General features: G+C 37.5%; 1 protein-coding gene across 2 annotated transcripts in view; it reads left to right on the top strand.

Annotated features, from left to right (window-relative positions):
- LOC129280631 (protein FAM91A1-like) overlaps positions 1 to 14819 on the top strand; it is a 36084-nt gene that overhangs the window by 10847 nt on the left and 10418 nt on the right. For both annotated transcript variants that reach the window (XM_064111742.1, XM_064111741.1), the window contains 11 exons: positions 779 to 869; positions 2043 to 2105; positions 3617 to 3723; positions 4444 to 4598; positions 6079 to 6313; positions 7094 to 7180; positions 8535 to 8620; positions 10006 to 10134; positions 10913 to 11000; positions 12567 to 12677; positions 14245 to 14358. In XM_064111742.1, the coding sequence (XP_063967812.1) occupies positions 779 to 869; positions 2043 to 2105; positions 3617 to 3723; positions 4444 to 4598; positions 6079 to 6313; positions 7094 to 7180; positions 8535 to 8620; positions 10006 to 10134; positions 10913 to 11000; positions 12567 to 12677; positions 14245 to 14358 (1266 nt within the window). The remainder of the gene's footprint in view (positions 1 to 778; positions 870 to 2042; positions 2106 to 3616; positions 3724 to 4443; positions 4599 to 6078; positions 6314 to 7093; positions 7181 to 8534; positions 8621 to 10005; positions 10135 to 10912; positions 11001 to 12566; positions 12678 to 14244; positions 14359 to 14819) is intronic.

The following is a 14819-nucleotide window of genomic DNA, read 5'->3' as shown; positions in this document are numbered from 1 at the left end:
GAGTATGTGAAACAAAAATTAGCATTTTAAGGGCATTATTTTGTTAATTAGAGCAAACTTATGATTTTACGCATAAATTAACATAATCAATGAGCAATGAGATTTTTTCAGAATTTGATATTATAGTTTTGTAGATAATGCCATGGGTAACGTGCGTGCCAATTTTCGTCTCGATCGACGGCCGAGATCATAAGGGGGGGCTGAATCAGCCCCCCCCCCCAGTCTTCTTAGGCATCGAAATAGCCCAGTCTATTTAGGAATAAATCAACACCTAGAGACATCAGTCTCAACACCAGACAGTCCGACACATTGCAAGTTTAGTGCTGATATATCTTGTTTTACAGTAAAGATAACATGTGAAGAGAAAGATAATACATGTACATCCCGGGAAATACTGTGTTGTAAAGAGCTATAAAAAATATAAGAAAAAGTCAAACTCGAGTGGGAGAGCATTATACATCTACATGTATGTGACATTTGTTTGCAGTACCCTGATAAAAATTAAGTACATTTTAATTTAAATATATTGGGGTTAGATTTTTTTACCATTGTTGGTATAAAAGTAAAGCATATTCATGCATGAATTTCAAATGTAGTATATTCATGACCTCAACTTTTGCAGTCTGAAGGAATCAAAAATATTAGACATAAAAAAGAACATGGATCATTTTATAAATTGATTCATCTATGTATGCTTAACTGTGTATGTACAAGTGAATTATAAACCTGTTTGGTGCTATCCTGGAGTGTTTCTTTCCTTCAAATATTTTGTTTCTAGACTGTGTCAATAGCTGAGAAGAATGCCATAGATAGAATCATTGATACAGGGTCACAACCAGCCGGTGCAATGGATTATTACGTTGTGCATAGTAAGTGTTTCATATTATGATGATGTTCAGGGGCAGATCCAGGATTTTCCAAAAGGGGGGGGGGGACACATTTTCCTGAGGAAAAATTTGACAAGCCCCCCCCCCCCCCCACAAAAAAAAAATAACAATAAAGAAAGTCTTCACTTTTTCACTTTCAAAGGGGGGGGGCACACTTTACACATTTCAATTGTGCCTCTCAAAAGGGGGGCAAGGGCTGGCTTTGCCCCCCCCCCTGGATCTGCCAGTGATGATGTTTGCCAGGTTTTGATTGTGAACAGAGAAACTAAGATTGGATATGACTTCTTGGGAGCATTAATTGAATACATAGTCAGTTACATGGTTTTTTTTTCACTGAAAGCTGTCATTACCTACTGATATCCTTGGATCTGACTGGTTTAGGGCAAATTTGTCAGTGAAGATCACTGACAGAATGTTTCATGAAACACGCCCTGGGGGGTGTTTCACAAAGATATAGGCATGACTTAGAGTCGCACTTAAATGCCGACGCCTATATGATACGCAACGAGCAATCTCATCGATTAATACGCATAATTGGCATGATCTGACCGATACGGTCATGCCTTTTATACCACACGCAACTAGGCATCAAAGTGCGTTTCTACGTCATACTTGAATCTTTGTGAAACAACCCCCAGGTCTCAAAGTTGCATGAGAGTTGTAGCACTTTTTTGGGGGGGCATCAATGAATATATCACATTCCCTAGTCCTATAAAAGATGTACTTTTTACATTATTAATAGTAATTATAATGCGACTTATAAAGTACTCATTGGCATTATAACCCTGACTTTAGCCAAGTTTCCACCCTGGTGCATAAAGCAGTTGAAGAATGAGTATTTCTGCCAGATACCCATTGGTGGAATGCAGCACAATGTGCATAAATCCTTCAAAGAAGGAAATTTATTGATTTGGGATACCATATAATTCAGAAAAATAACTTGGGATTCAAATCCATGACCCTCTGATGGAAACCTAAGACTCAGAACCACTACCGTATCCTATGTGTCTCTTTGCATTTACACAGGAGCAGTTACTGCTACATGCTTGATTTTTCAGTGTGTATAAATGTGCCTTTACATCTGTCAAGCTAAGTTTGCCTGTTCAAGGTTTGATGATAATTTTTGACATATGAATTATTCTCTTTATTCTACAGAATTATATCTGAAAGGCCTTGTTTATGTTGATGTGCCAATTGAAGATGATGACTATATCTCAGGTAAAGTGGAAACCTTATTTCATTACAAAAAAGCAATTCCATATAAAATATGTACGTCCGACCCCTTATATGTGGGACCTTCATGAAATTTTCTGTCTCTGATTTCTTGTTCTTTTGACAGTCTGTAATGTTCTCAAAGGACCATGACTTGGTCAGTTTATGAAGTGAAGTAAAACTTGAGAAAAATGGGGTTCGGACGTACATTTTATGGAATTGCCCTACATTAAAGGAGAATGAAACCTTTGAAACAAGATAGTTTGTGTGAAAACAGACAAATCAAAGAAACAGATCAACGAAAGTTTGAGAAAAATCGGACATATAATGAGAAAGTTATGATCATTTGAATATTGCGATAACTAATGCTATGGAGACCCTCCCATTGGCAATGCGACAAAGATGTGTGATGTCACTTGTGAACAACTCTCCCCATTACTTTAGTATATATTTCACCTAAATTGCCTCTTATATCACATTTATCAGTAGATCATGTGTTTTTTCTATAGGAGGGCATGTAATACAGAATGTTAAAGAATACATCATGGATAAAGAGTTTGTATCACCATAAGAAAAAGCAAAAAGAGACATTTTGGGGGTATTTTATAGTCTATCAAAGGGAAAGTTGTTCACATGTGACATCACACATCTTTATCGCATTGCCAATGGGAGGATCTCCATAGCATTAGTGATCGCAATAATCAAATGCTCATAACTTTCTAATTATTTGCCAGATTTTTCTCAAACTTTCTTTGTTCTTATTCTTTGATTTTTCTGTTTCGACACAAGCCTACTTGTTCCAAAGGTTTCATTCCCCTTTAACACATTGACTATTGAATTTTGTAATTTCCAAAGGCTATGTACACGCACCACTGGGTCCCACGAGGCAATGGGTTAAAAATTCTAGAGACATTTATATGATTTATTCATAGAAGAAATTACTACATGGAACTTTTGGAAAAACATAGGAGAGGGAGGGGGGGCAATGATATAGGGTTAATGTATGAGCCATCCATGTGCATACTGTATATAGCATTGTGTTTGAGATAATATAATAATATAGGGTATTTATATTGCCCACATATCCACCTTGTTAGGTGCTCAAGGCGCTCCTATATTACCCGGCTAAGCTAGGCGTTCATAGTGCACACAACTTTTTAAGGAATTACTTCCTACCGGTACCCATCTACCTCACCTGGGTTGAGTGCAGCACATTGTGGATCAGTTTCTTGCTGAAGGAAATTACGCCATGGCTGGGACCCGAACCCACGACCCTCTGTTTCAAAGTCCGGGGACTGATCCACTGGGCCACATCGCTCCAGATGCAGAAGACGACTCCATGACCACAAAGTGGTCTTGCAGGCAAACAGTCTTTGGGTAGGACTTTCGAAGTCTTACATGCTTCATAGTTAGGATTTATTAGTGAACTGTATAGTCCAACTCCACCATTTTACAATGTAACTATTCAGTAACATCGGCTACTTTCATGTATTGTGTTATTTTTCTGCTTTGTGCAGTACCACCATTGGAAGGCTTTGTCATGAATCGTCTCCAAGGTGATTACTTTGAGAAGCTCCTCTATAAAATCTTTGTCTCCATCGATGAACACACAACAGTCGCAGAGGTGAGCAAAGCTACATAATACATTAATCCAATTGGGGACTATCCAGCGTTTCATGACACAAAAAATTCATTCACTGAATTTTGAGCCAATGAGATGCAAGGATTTCAATAGCTTATAACAGTTGTTAGTGGAAATCAATGGCAATCTGTTTCATGAAATGCTCCCCTGGTGTCTCCTTGGTGAATCTAGGGTGAAGTCAGGCTAACTTTCATATAATTCATTCTCTTGTAGTGGATATTTTTTGCGACCCTTTTTTGACACAATTCAGGAAACATAATACAACAGGAGTTCCTTTTTGCCATTGTTACACTATGCATATTGTAGGAATGATATGACTGCAACATAAATTATTTGATACGATTCCATTCTAAATTATTTGATACGTTTGCAGTCTAAATTGTTTTTGACATGATTGTGCATGTCTATGTAATATGAAACAATTGGATATGATTGCAATCTAAATCATTTTTTATGACTGCAATTTGAATTATCTGCTGTGATTGCAATTATTCAATATACATCTATTTGCAATTAAAATTAGTTGATATGAATGCCATCTAAATATATGTTTGCAATGTGAATCATTTGATATAAATGCAATCTAATTTACATGTATTTGATATGATTGCAATCTAATTTATTTTATGTGATGGCAATATGAATCATATGATACAATCGCAATCTTAATTGTTTGAAATGATTGTACATGCAATCTTCCAGCTTTCCAATGTGCTCCAGATTGACCTTGGTCTAGTGAAGAATGCCATCTCAATGTACTGCAGACTAGGATTTGCTAAGAGGAAAGGACAGGACCTAGATATGGAAGCTTTACATCCGTCGTGGCAAGACATTCTTCAGGCAAATGGCACCAAAAAGTATGTATATGTTTATTCTTTGCAATATGATGGCAACAATTTGTAGGGATAAACATGTTAACCAAAGAAGCAGAAAATATATTCAGGTCCTCATTATACCTCCAATTATTGCTCTGGAAGAGAAAAACAGAGCTTCACACTATTGCTAGTTTATCAGAAAATATTAACTGGTGTAACAGGTATAAGTACTGTTATAATTTTTGTCTCGCCTGCATAGCAGAGCGAGACTATTATAGGCGCCGCTTTTCCGACGGCGGCGGCGTCAACATCAAATCTTAACCTAAGGTTAAGTTTTTGAAATGACATCATAACTTAGAAAGTATATGGGCCTAGTTCATGAAACTTGGACATAAGGTTAATCAAATATTACTGAACATCCTGCCTGAGTTTCAGGTCACATGACTAAGGTCAAAAGTCATTTAGGGTCAATGAACTTAGACCATGTTGGGAGAATTATTTTCAAAATCTTAACCGAAGGTTAAGTTTTTGAAATGACATCATAACTTAGAAAGTATATGGACCTAGTTCATGAAACTTGGGCATAAGGTTAATCAAGTATTAGTGAACATCCTGCTCGAGTTTCAGGTCACATGACTAAGGTCAAAGGTCATTTAGGGTCAATGAACTTTGGTCAAGTTTTGGGTATTTGTTGAATTACTATCATAACTTTGAACATTTATAGATCTGATTAATGAAACTTGGACATAAGAGTAATCAAGTATCACTGAACATCCTGTACGAGTTTCAGGTCACATGACCATGGTCAAAGGTCATTTAAGGTCAATGAACTTTGGCCGTGTTGGGGGTATTTGTTGAATTACCATCCTAACTCTGAAGTTTATGGATCTATTTCATAAAACTTGGGATAAAAGAGTAATCAAGTATCACTGAACATCCCATGTGAGTTTCAGGTCACAAAATCAAGGTCAAAGGTCAGTTAAGGTCAATAAACTTAGGCCATGTTGGGGTAATTGTTGAATTGCCATTATAACTTTGAAAGTTTATGGATAGAGTGAATTTAATGTGGACATGGGTGTAGTTGACAAGTCTTAAGTCACCGTTCAAATGTCATCTATGGTCAATGAACGTGGTATTACATGTATGTCATTATATGAATGGTGTTTTTGTGAATGATTATTAGTTTTCAAAGTTAGCACTGCTGCTATATTAAATCGCGTAATGCAGGCGAGACTGCCAGAGGCGTTCCACTTGTTATTATAAGTCACCAAATTATAAACCACTAGGACACTGAAAACAATTGGTATTCAAAGAAGCTTTATAATATATGTTCTTCGTTTATGTTATCTTTTTCTTCCTCATTGTTTCTTGTCCTTTGAACTTCTCCTCTAAGCTTTCTTGCGCTCCTGCCCCCTTTTCTCTTTCTCCTTCTTCTGCTTCTGCAACTTTCTTTCCTGTAAAATTATAATGATTAATAATATGAGGTATAAAACATACTTCTGTTTATTCACATTGGGAGCAGATCTACAGTTCAAGATGATCTGCTTCTCATCGACTGGGGAGCTGCTCACACCACTAACTCTGAGAAGACCTCCCCATCCAACGAGGGCTCCATCGACACCTCTGACATCGCCAGCATCGACGAGTCCGAGGTTTCGACATCAGCGATCACGGCGACTGGAGGTCATTCAAAGAGGATAGCTTTCCTGTTTGATTCCACCCTGACAGCCTTCCTCATGATGGGAAATTTATCTCCAGTAAGATAAATTTCTTTTCCCTGATATTTTGTTAACTAGGATTATTCACGATAATAGATATTGTTTCGGTTTTTTTTGTCAATCTTTAGTCAAAGTCAATCCCCTTGTACCTCAAAAGAGTTTGATGATCAGGGTCCCATTTCATAAAGAGTTTACAACTGTTGTAACTTCACCTTTATGGCAACTACCATCGTAAGCTTGATTTTGATTGGCTGCTGAACCCCGTTGCCATGGTATTTGCCATAATGGCAAAGGTACAACAGTTGTAACTCTTTATCAAATGGGCCCCAGGAGAGTGAAAGGATGTGGAATGAGATTGCCTTCTTTTCATTTTTCACAATAACAGATGCGATTTCGAGATGATGATATTAAAAATTATTTCGTCATTTGAAAAAAAAACAATAATAATAATCCCAAATTAGGTTTCTTAAGAATCTGACTGCCAAATGCCGTCATTCTCAAACTTGTCCATGAGACATCAAACTTTGTTGTATCTTACATCATTAGATTTATCAGTAATTCACTGAGCTTATCTTCTTGCAAGGGCGTAGGCTGGGGGGTGCACTGGTTGCACATGCACCCTTCCGCTGAGGCAGAGGAGTTACAACACTGGCAAGCAAAACAAAATTTGTACCCCTTCTTCTGCTTTCAATAGCTGATGTTCCAAACTCCCCAAGATGTGAACGCCCTCAAACCACTATAGCTTCACCTCCCCAGGATATGCACATCCCCATGCTAAAACTATCCTACACCTTTATCTTGTCACTTTCTTTTTCACAGGGTCTGAAGAGCCATGCAGTCACCATGTTTGAGGTCGGTAAACTTTCCGACGAGTCTCTGGACAGCTTTCTTGCCGAGTTAGATCGGGTAAGCTAAACGTTCTCATACCCTTGGATTTAATTCAAGGCAAAACCAAACTGCCAAACTCTGCATGCCGTCTCTCATTGGCAGTGTTATAAAAGTTATTCTTGTGAATGTGCCTTTGAGATTACCATTTATACAGTTAAATTTGAGTATAAATTTGGCCTTTATATCATGGATGGTGTGATGATGTCGTCTTTTCCTGATTAATAATAATAATAGGCATTTATAATGTATAGCGCCATCTACGTAGAAATAATCTAATCGGAGGTGCATTGTTATTACTATTATTACCCAGGATTTAGCTCGAGCTGCCTTTCAGCGCTCAGTGCATTCAAGGAATTACATGTAATCCTGCCGGGTACCCATTCACCTCCCCTGGGTTGACTGCAGCACAATGTGGGTAAATTTCTTGCTGAAGGAAAACACGCCATGGCTGGGATACGAAATCCACGTCCCTCTGATTGAAAGACGAGAGTCGTAACCAATACCATGTTTTGACCTATCATATGAGGAAAAAAAAACATTATCAAGTGGACAAACAAACTCATGAGGATTGTGTGGATTTTAAATACCCCTTTCAGCGCTCAGCGCATTCAAGGAATTAATCCTGCCGGGTACCCATTCACCTCCCCTGGGTTGAGTGCAGCACAATGTGGGTAAATTTCTTGCTGAAGGAAAACACGCCATGGCTGGGATTCTAACCTACGTCCCTCTGATTGAAAGACGAGAGTCGTAACCAATACAATGTTTTGACCTATAATATGAGGGAACAAAAACATTATCAAGTGGACAAACAAACTCATGAGGAATGTTTGTTTTTTAATACCCCATTATTTGAACAATATTGTAATACCAGACGTGTGTGTGTGTCATGAAGCTCTTTGTAAGTGCTACATGTATGACCCCTTTCTTTAATTTGGAGCTAAATGAAAACAAATGAAATTGTGGTGTACATCATTTACAATAATGAAGGGTCACCAGTCATTCTTAAAGCCGGTCATAATTTATGATCAGCTTTATGAAACACGAGGGCCCCATCTTACAAAGAGTTACGATTGATCTGATCGACCTGAACTATTTAGAAATCCATCAATGTCATATTTTTTTCTACAAGAAATTTGCACAATGTCCTTTGTCAACAAAGAGAAGCACACTGAATTTTCAAGGAAACAGTGAATGTAATATGTATGAATATACATCATATCAAAAAAATATTTTGAACATGCAGTTTAGATGTTGACTTTGCTGGCTTTCTATAGTTGTGGTTGATCAGATCAATTGCAACGCTTTGTAAGACGGGGCACTGAATTCACTATAAGGATTGTATTGATTTTTTGTGTAAATTATTATTTTTCAGGTTCCTAAAGACAGTGTAGTGGAAGGAGAAGCGCAGCGATACTTTGAACATGCTGTCATACTCAAAAACACAATCACATTCCTAAGGTATGTACATATATTCTTACCCTTTCTCAATCAATTATCAACTGTCAAGGGATTTGGAGATGCGTGTACACCTATAACAGTGTATACACTTCTTGGCCCGTATTCTGAAGTCAGGTTTAACTTAAACCAACTCTGTGCTAAAATTATGGGAAGCCAAAAGTGTCAAAATTTGTATTAAGTTGTATGTTTCTTATGTTTACTGTGCTCTTTCCTGATTCATCCATGGTGAAGACATTCATCTTTTTATACTTCCTAGACAATTATGAATGATTTGAGAGCCAAATGAGCTGAAATATGATATCTCTACTGTTAGTGATATATGTAACAATTGGCTATCCATACTTAAACCACAACTTTAAACCGGAGTTTAAGTTAAACCCGACTTCAGAATACGGGCCCTTGGGTTTATTCTTGTCAACAATGTATTCATCCTATTTCATTCTGATTTTACTTCTGTCTTAAAAAGTAAAACGGAAGCAAATGCGGAATCGATTGGCAACCAAAAATTTGATTGGTTTATGTAATGCACACTATTTACCTGTGTAAGATAGAGTTATTAATGACACTGAATTGATTCGAGCTGCGTAGTCTAGTCCTCAAGTGGTAGCTCATGTTACATATACTGCATACTGTCAAAGGCACTGTCTCTGCCTCAGGCATCTGCAGTTTTTTATGTTTTCCCATTGCTCTTTTTTTGTGCTTTGTCATCTTGATGGCCGATCAAGGGGGTATTTAGTGTGACCAAAAGTCATGCTTAGTGCCGACGTGCACATGATATTGAACGCGCAGTTGATCCAATTAATACACAGTATCGCAGATCCTATAAGCATGATCTAACTAATGCTTGACAGGTACCACACACATCTGGGTATCAAAAGTGCAACTTTAATCTACACTTACATCTTTTTGTAACACCCCCATTACTGGCAAGTAGTTATACTGGAGTCAAGTGCCACTGTTCATTCTTATCACTGTCATCCAGTGTTATAGCTATTGCCAGTGGACCACAATGGTCGGGCCCACCCGGCACAGAAGATATCTGACCACCACTCATCAAGAAAAACTCTACTTCCGTCCAACACTATTTTCAAATGAAACTACATGTACATGTAACTCTTTGCAAAGAGGAATTGCACTTGCATTCATTTCCATCTTTAGTCTTGCTTTATTTGCATCATTTACACTAAACATTCTTATATTAATTAAATTAATATTAGATTATTTTCAAAGATTTGCTAATGTCAGATTGTTATCAGGTTGATCTTCCTTCACTTAAAGACAACTAACTTGGCCTGATAAAAACTTTGTAATGCCATGAATTGCGATCTCTAAAATGGGTCTAGCTAGAACACTGCCGTCATTATTTCTGTTCGTTTGTATTTCAGATACAATAAGGACATATCCCCTGATTCTGATGGTGTGAGTAAAGGTATGGGTATAGATCTGCTAAGGTGCGAGAGTTTACTGGGTCTAGAACCAGCTACGTGTGCTCGGGTACTACAGAAAAACTATGAGTAAGTAATAGCAGCCATACCAGAGACAGGATTTTTTTTTAGTATTATCATTACAGTATAGTTAGAAATTGTGCTGCCCACTGGACCAAACTTGGTTGATATTAAGGTTCTTTAATCTAAGTGCTTACAGATTCTGATGAAATTCTCATGCTCGTGGGGAACTGCGCAATTCTAGATCCAGTTCATTGCTAACAGGTAAAGGAGTTTCATAAAATCCTGATGAACGCTGCAACTCTTCATGAAAACGGATCCTTGTAATTCATTTGTCACTCAATTCAATCTAAGATACATTTCCTATCCAAAAATATGTCAAATTTGATCAGAAGATGAGTATTACATTTTATGACTTGCTTACTTTGGGGCAAAATGCAAAAATGAACGTACATTGTACATGTAAGTTGAAATAAAAAAAAAACATATATAGCTCTGATTGGCTCTAGCAAGATGTAACATTTCTCTACTCATTGCCGCTTCTAGATTTTGTAGTACCAAACATCAATTTATGAATAAAAGAAATACAAGTAATACATACAAAATGTATTTGAGTATTACATACATGAAGATTATTTACTTCAATCAGAAATAGGTCAATACACCACTGCATGATCATAGCTGCAAGGACCGCATTATTGGTTTTGATGTCACCTCAATGCATAAAGTAGCGTATTGTGAACAGCAGTGTTATATTCACCAACCCTAACTGCTTATAAGCTGCGCGCGTAATCAACCAATTTGTATAGAATGCTTTTAACCATCATTATAATGTTATATTTTACAGGATTTTGGTATCAATGGCCCCTCTTAGCAATGAAATCAGACCTATTAGCAGCTGTACGCCACAACATATAGGACCTGCTATACCAGAGGTCAGTCATATATATTTTTTTTCTGTGCAGTATTTATGATCCTCTATATAATATAGTTTCTGACATTTTTTTTATTTCTGAATTTTATTTTATCTGAGTTTTATTTTTGAATGTGGAATTTAAGGGAAATGTTGTGGTATGGTAGAGTCAGTGAAGGATTGTGTTGATTATAATTGAGTCAAAAGAACTGCACTAGGTATATTTATTTACCATTGGGGTGGGGCACCAAGGGACTGCTCAATTTACAGCTTTAAATAGAGAGTTTGGAGGGTGAGGATGATAGATATTAAGAGAGAGAGATGAGGGGGGGGGAGAGAAATGGAAAAAGTAAGAGAAAGAGAAGAATCTGATAACTAAATGCATCCAAAGATGAAGTGCGCTGGTGTGTGAGTTTGTAATGACCTACTTCTCTACATTTTCTTACATTTCACCCATCAACAGGGGACGTCCCCGGTCCATATATTACAATGCCATGACCATCTCATTTCAAACCATATCATAAAGGAAGCTCATTTGTAAAAAAAAAACATCTCTTTCGGCCAATCAAAAGTTGTGTGTGTAGTGGGTAGGAAGTGTCGCTGCTTAAATATGTTTAGAAAATGAGCACGGGGGTCATTTCATAAAGCTGTTTGTAAGTTACGCATAACTTTACGAGCGACCGGTGACTCTTTGTTGTGCTCTATTGACCTCTGTGTGTATACTGAGCAACTAGGAACATGTGCCAGTCATGCGTAAAGTCGTTCACAACGAACAGCATCATGAAACACCCACCCTGGTTTATTTAGCAGATAAAATTTAAACTTTTTGATGTAGGATACCACACTGAAATGTCCCCACTATGGTGATTAATGATAAGTAAGTCCCAGATCGTCACATTAAATATGTGTGTTTTGTTTTTGTGTGGGTATGTTTGAGCATGCACATGTGATACAGATACATGTAGAAAACATCTTTTCTCCAAAATCAGAACTTCATTGTTATTGCGTTTAGTATTGGATTATGCTATAATTCATAATAATAAAATAATAAGCATAAATTTATATAGCGCAGCTTTTATATGGATATATTCAGCTGCGCTTGTTCAGAGCTCTTTTTACTTATGTCTACACAGCATATTTTCTTAACCAAAGAGATATGTTTTTAATTTTGATTTGAAGAGAGCCAAGGATGGAGAGCTTCTTATATCAATTGGCAGGCTATTCCATAGTTTGGGGGCAGCAAGTGCAAATGCACGATCACCAAGTGTGACTTTTGTTTTGTGAAATGGGATCTGAAACAATAATTTATCTGTGGAACTTCGCAGGCTTCGACTGTGTGATTGGGTTTTAAGTTTGAGTAATTCTGTAATGTAATGTGGGGCTTGACCAATTAATGATTTGTATACAATTAACAGAATTTTGAATGAAATTCTTTGACGTACAGGCAACCAGTGGAGTTCTCTCAGAAGAGGTGTAGTGGAACTGAACTTTGGGACACGGTAGATAAGTCTTGCACATGAATTTTGGACTCTTTGTAACTTAGAAATGAGACTAATTCATCAATATCTTTTGTGTGTGTTTACATCAGGTGAATTCCTTGTGGTTCAAGCTGTATCTATACCACCTTGTTGAGTGTGGTCCACCATCTCTCCTTCTTGTCAAAGGAAGCAGGTTAAGATACCTCCCTACAATGTTTCAGGTAAGTCGTATGAACATTCTAGGAAAGTTTCTTGAAGCTTAAAGCGATAATTATGACCATGTGTATGAAATATAGCCATTAGCATTCTCTCAAGGCCATCTGCTGTTCCGGGTACAGCACAATCGGGTCTGATTCACAAAGACTACACCCGTGAGCTGCAAAGCAGAGATCCCTCGGAGAGGGCTTTAAGCCGTCGATCCCCTGGTTGCTTGCATACAAGTATTCATGCTTCACTACCAAATCACTTACATGCCCTCTTCACAGTACAGTCAAACTTTTCTGTTCGACCACCCAAGGGAAACCGATAAAGAGGCTACTGTAGACAGGCGATCTTAATAGACAAAAACTCCTTTCAATTGGGAGGCAGTTTTCATGGCCATTAAAACAGGGCCCCTTCTTTAATACAAAGAGTTGTGATTGATCCAGTCAATCGCAACTATGGAAAGCCAGCAAAGTCAACATATAAAATGCATGTTTATTTTAAAAAATTTTAGATATGAATGTATATCCATGAATTCATTGATTTCTTGACCATTTGGTGTGATCTCCTTTGTTTACAAATGACATTTTGCAAATGTCCTGTAGAAAAAATTATGACACTGATGGATTTCCATGGAGGTACGATTGATTGGATCAATCGTAACTCTTTGTATTAACTCATTGAGTGCTTCGTGCACGCTACGTATCCTACTGTAACATGCCACACTCGTGCTCGCACGCCTACTATTGATTGCTTTGTGCTTGCATTGTTTCCTACCCTCGCCTGCTTCTTGCATGACTGCGCACATTCGGAATTACAATCATTGTTACGCTGTTTTGCATTGTATTGCGCATCGCATGCACGCTGTAATTAGCACTATTGTGTGCAGTGCGAACTCTGCTTTCTGACAGATCAACTTACTCACGCGGTTTACATTAATTAGACTTTTTCGAGTATTTGTACATTTTTTACAAGATATGGCTCTGCCTCCAAGAGGGAAGAGACCTAGGTTTTTTGATCCATACAAAACAATCCACAAAATAGAACTACTTGATACAACTCATATTTTAGCGGTAAAGATAATAACCAATCCATATAATGAGGACACCATTATAAGGGGTATGAAATTTCATACAACTTTACTACACAATATTTTGTGGTTAAACTAATCAAGCAATTGTAATCATGACTATTGAAAGGAGTGAATACGACTCGCGATCCCAAAATCAATGTGGCACAGGGGAGTTTTGTGGCTGCCACAGGGGATTAGCATCGGATTAGCACTGTGGCGTTGGGTTAGTAGTGTGTATGGCATGTTAAGAGTTAAAGACGGGGCCCTGGTTTTCTCTCTAGACAGATGGCAGCTGAGCCTTTTTTTTAGTGTAGTTTATCCGATTTTATTCAAACTTTAACCTGTATGCATCTTTGTATTTAACATTCTGTTGTCATTTCAAACAATCTTTCATTTATTTTATCTTTACAATAGATAGCCCTCATAGTGAATCCGATTCTGTTCAAACTTTTCCCCATATAATATGCTTTCTTGTCTCGTTTTTCCTTCCAAGTAACCTTTGCATTTACTTTCAGGAGTTTGATCGGTTATTGGTCACAACATGGGGCCACGATCCAGGATTGGTCAGTACATCAAATGCCCTCTTTACAATAAACGATGCCCTCGCTCACTCAGCTGTGCTAATTCAGGTGAGTTTATAAAGCCCTCTTTCAGGAGCATTTTAACATTTCTACATGTTAATATTTTTTGTGTACTTTCAATTGGTCTTCAAGCAGTAGGTCTACTTCTCAGAGTCCCAATAACATGTATGGTCTTAATACAAATTTAAAGCCTACAAACAATAAATGTATATTATTATTAGTACTGAGTTATGCTGAAATGTCACAATTTGTGCCCCAACTTTATGGAAAGACCCACTTACAAACATAAATCGCAAGTTACATGTATGCTGATTTATGAATTTACTCAGTGAATGCAGGAGTATGATGGGGTAGTGATTTGACTTCTGCCTTTAAAACAGTAGATGTGTTCAAATCCCTGCATAGCACGCACGTCTTGGGACAATCATCATCGTTCATTTTGCCCCAACATCCCCCCCCACACTTAACACTTTGTGGTAACTGGATAGTTTCATGAAGATCTAGGTTTT

Source organism: Lytechinus pictus, chromosome 17 (genome assembly GCF_037042905.1).
Source record: "Lytechinus pictus isolate F3 Inbred chromosome 17, Lp3.0, whole genome shotgun sequence".
NCBI lineage: Eukaryota > Metazoa > Echinodermata > Echinoidea > Temnopleuroida > Toxopneustidae > Lytechinus > Lytechinus pictus.
This window is presented reverse-complemented; position numbering and strand designations above follow the sequence as displayed.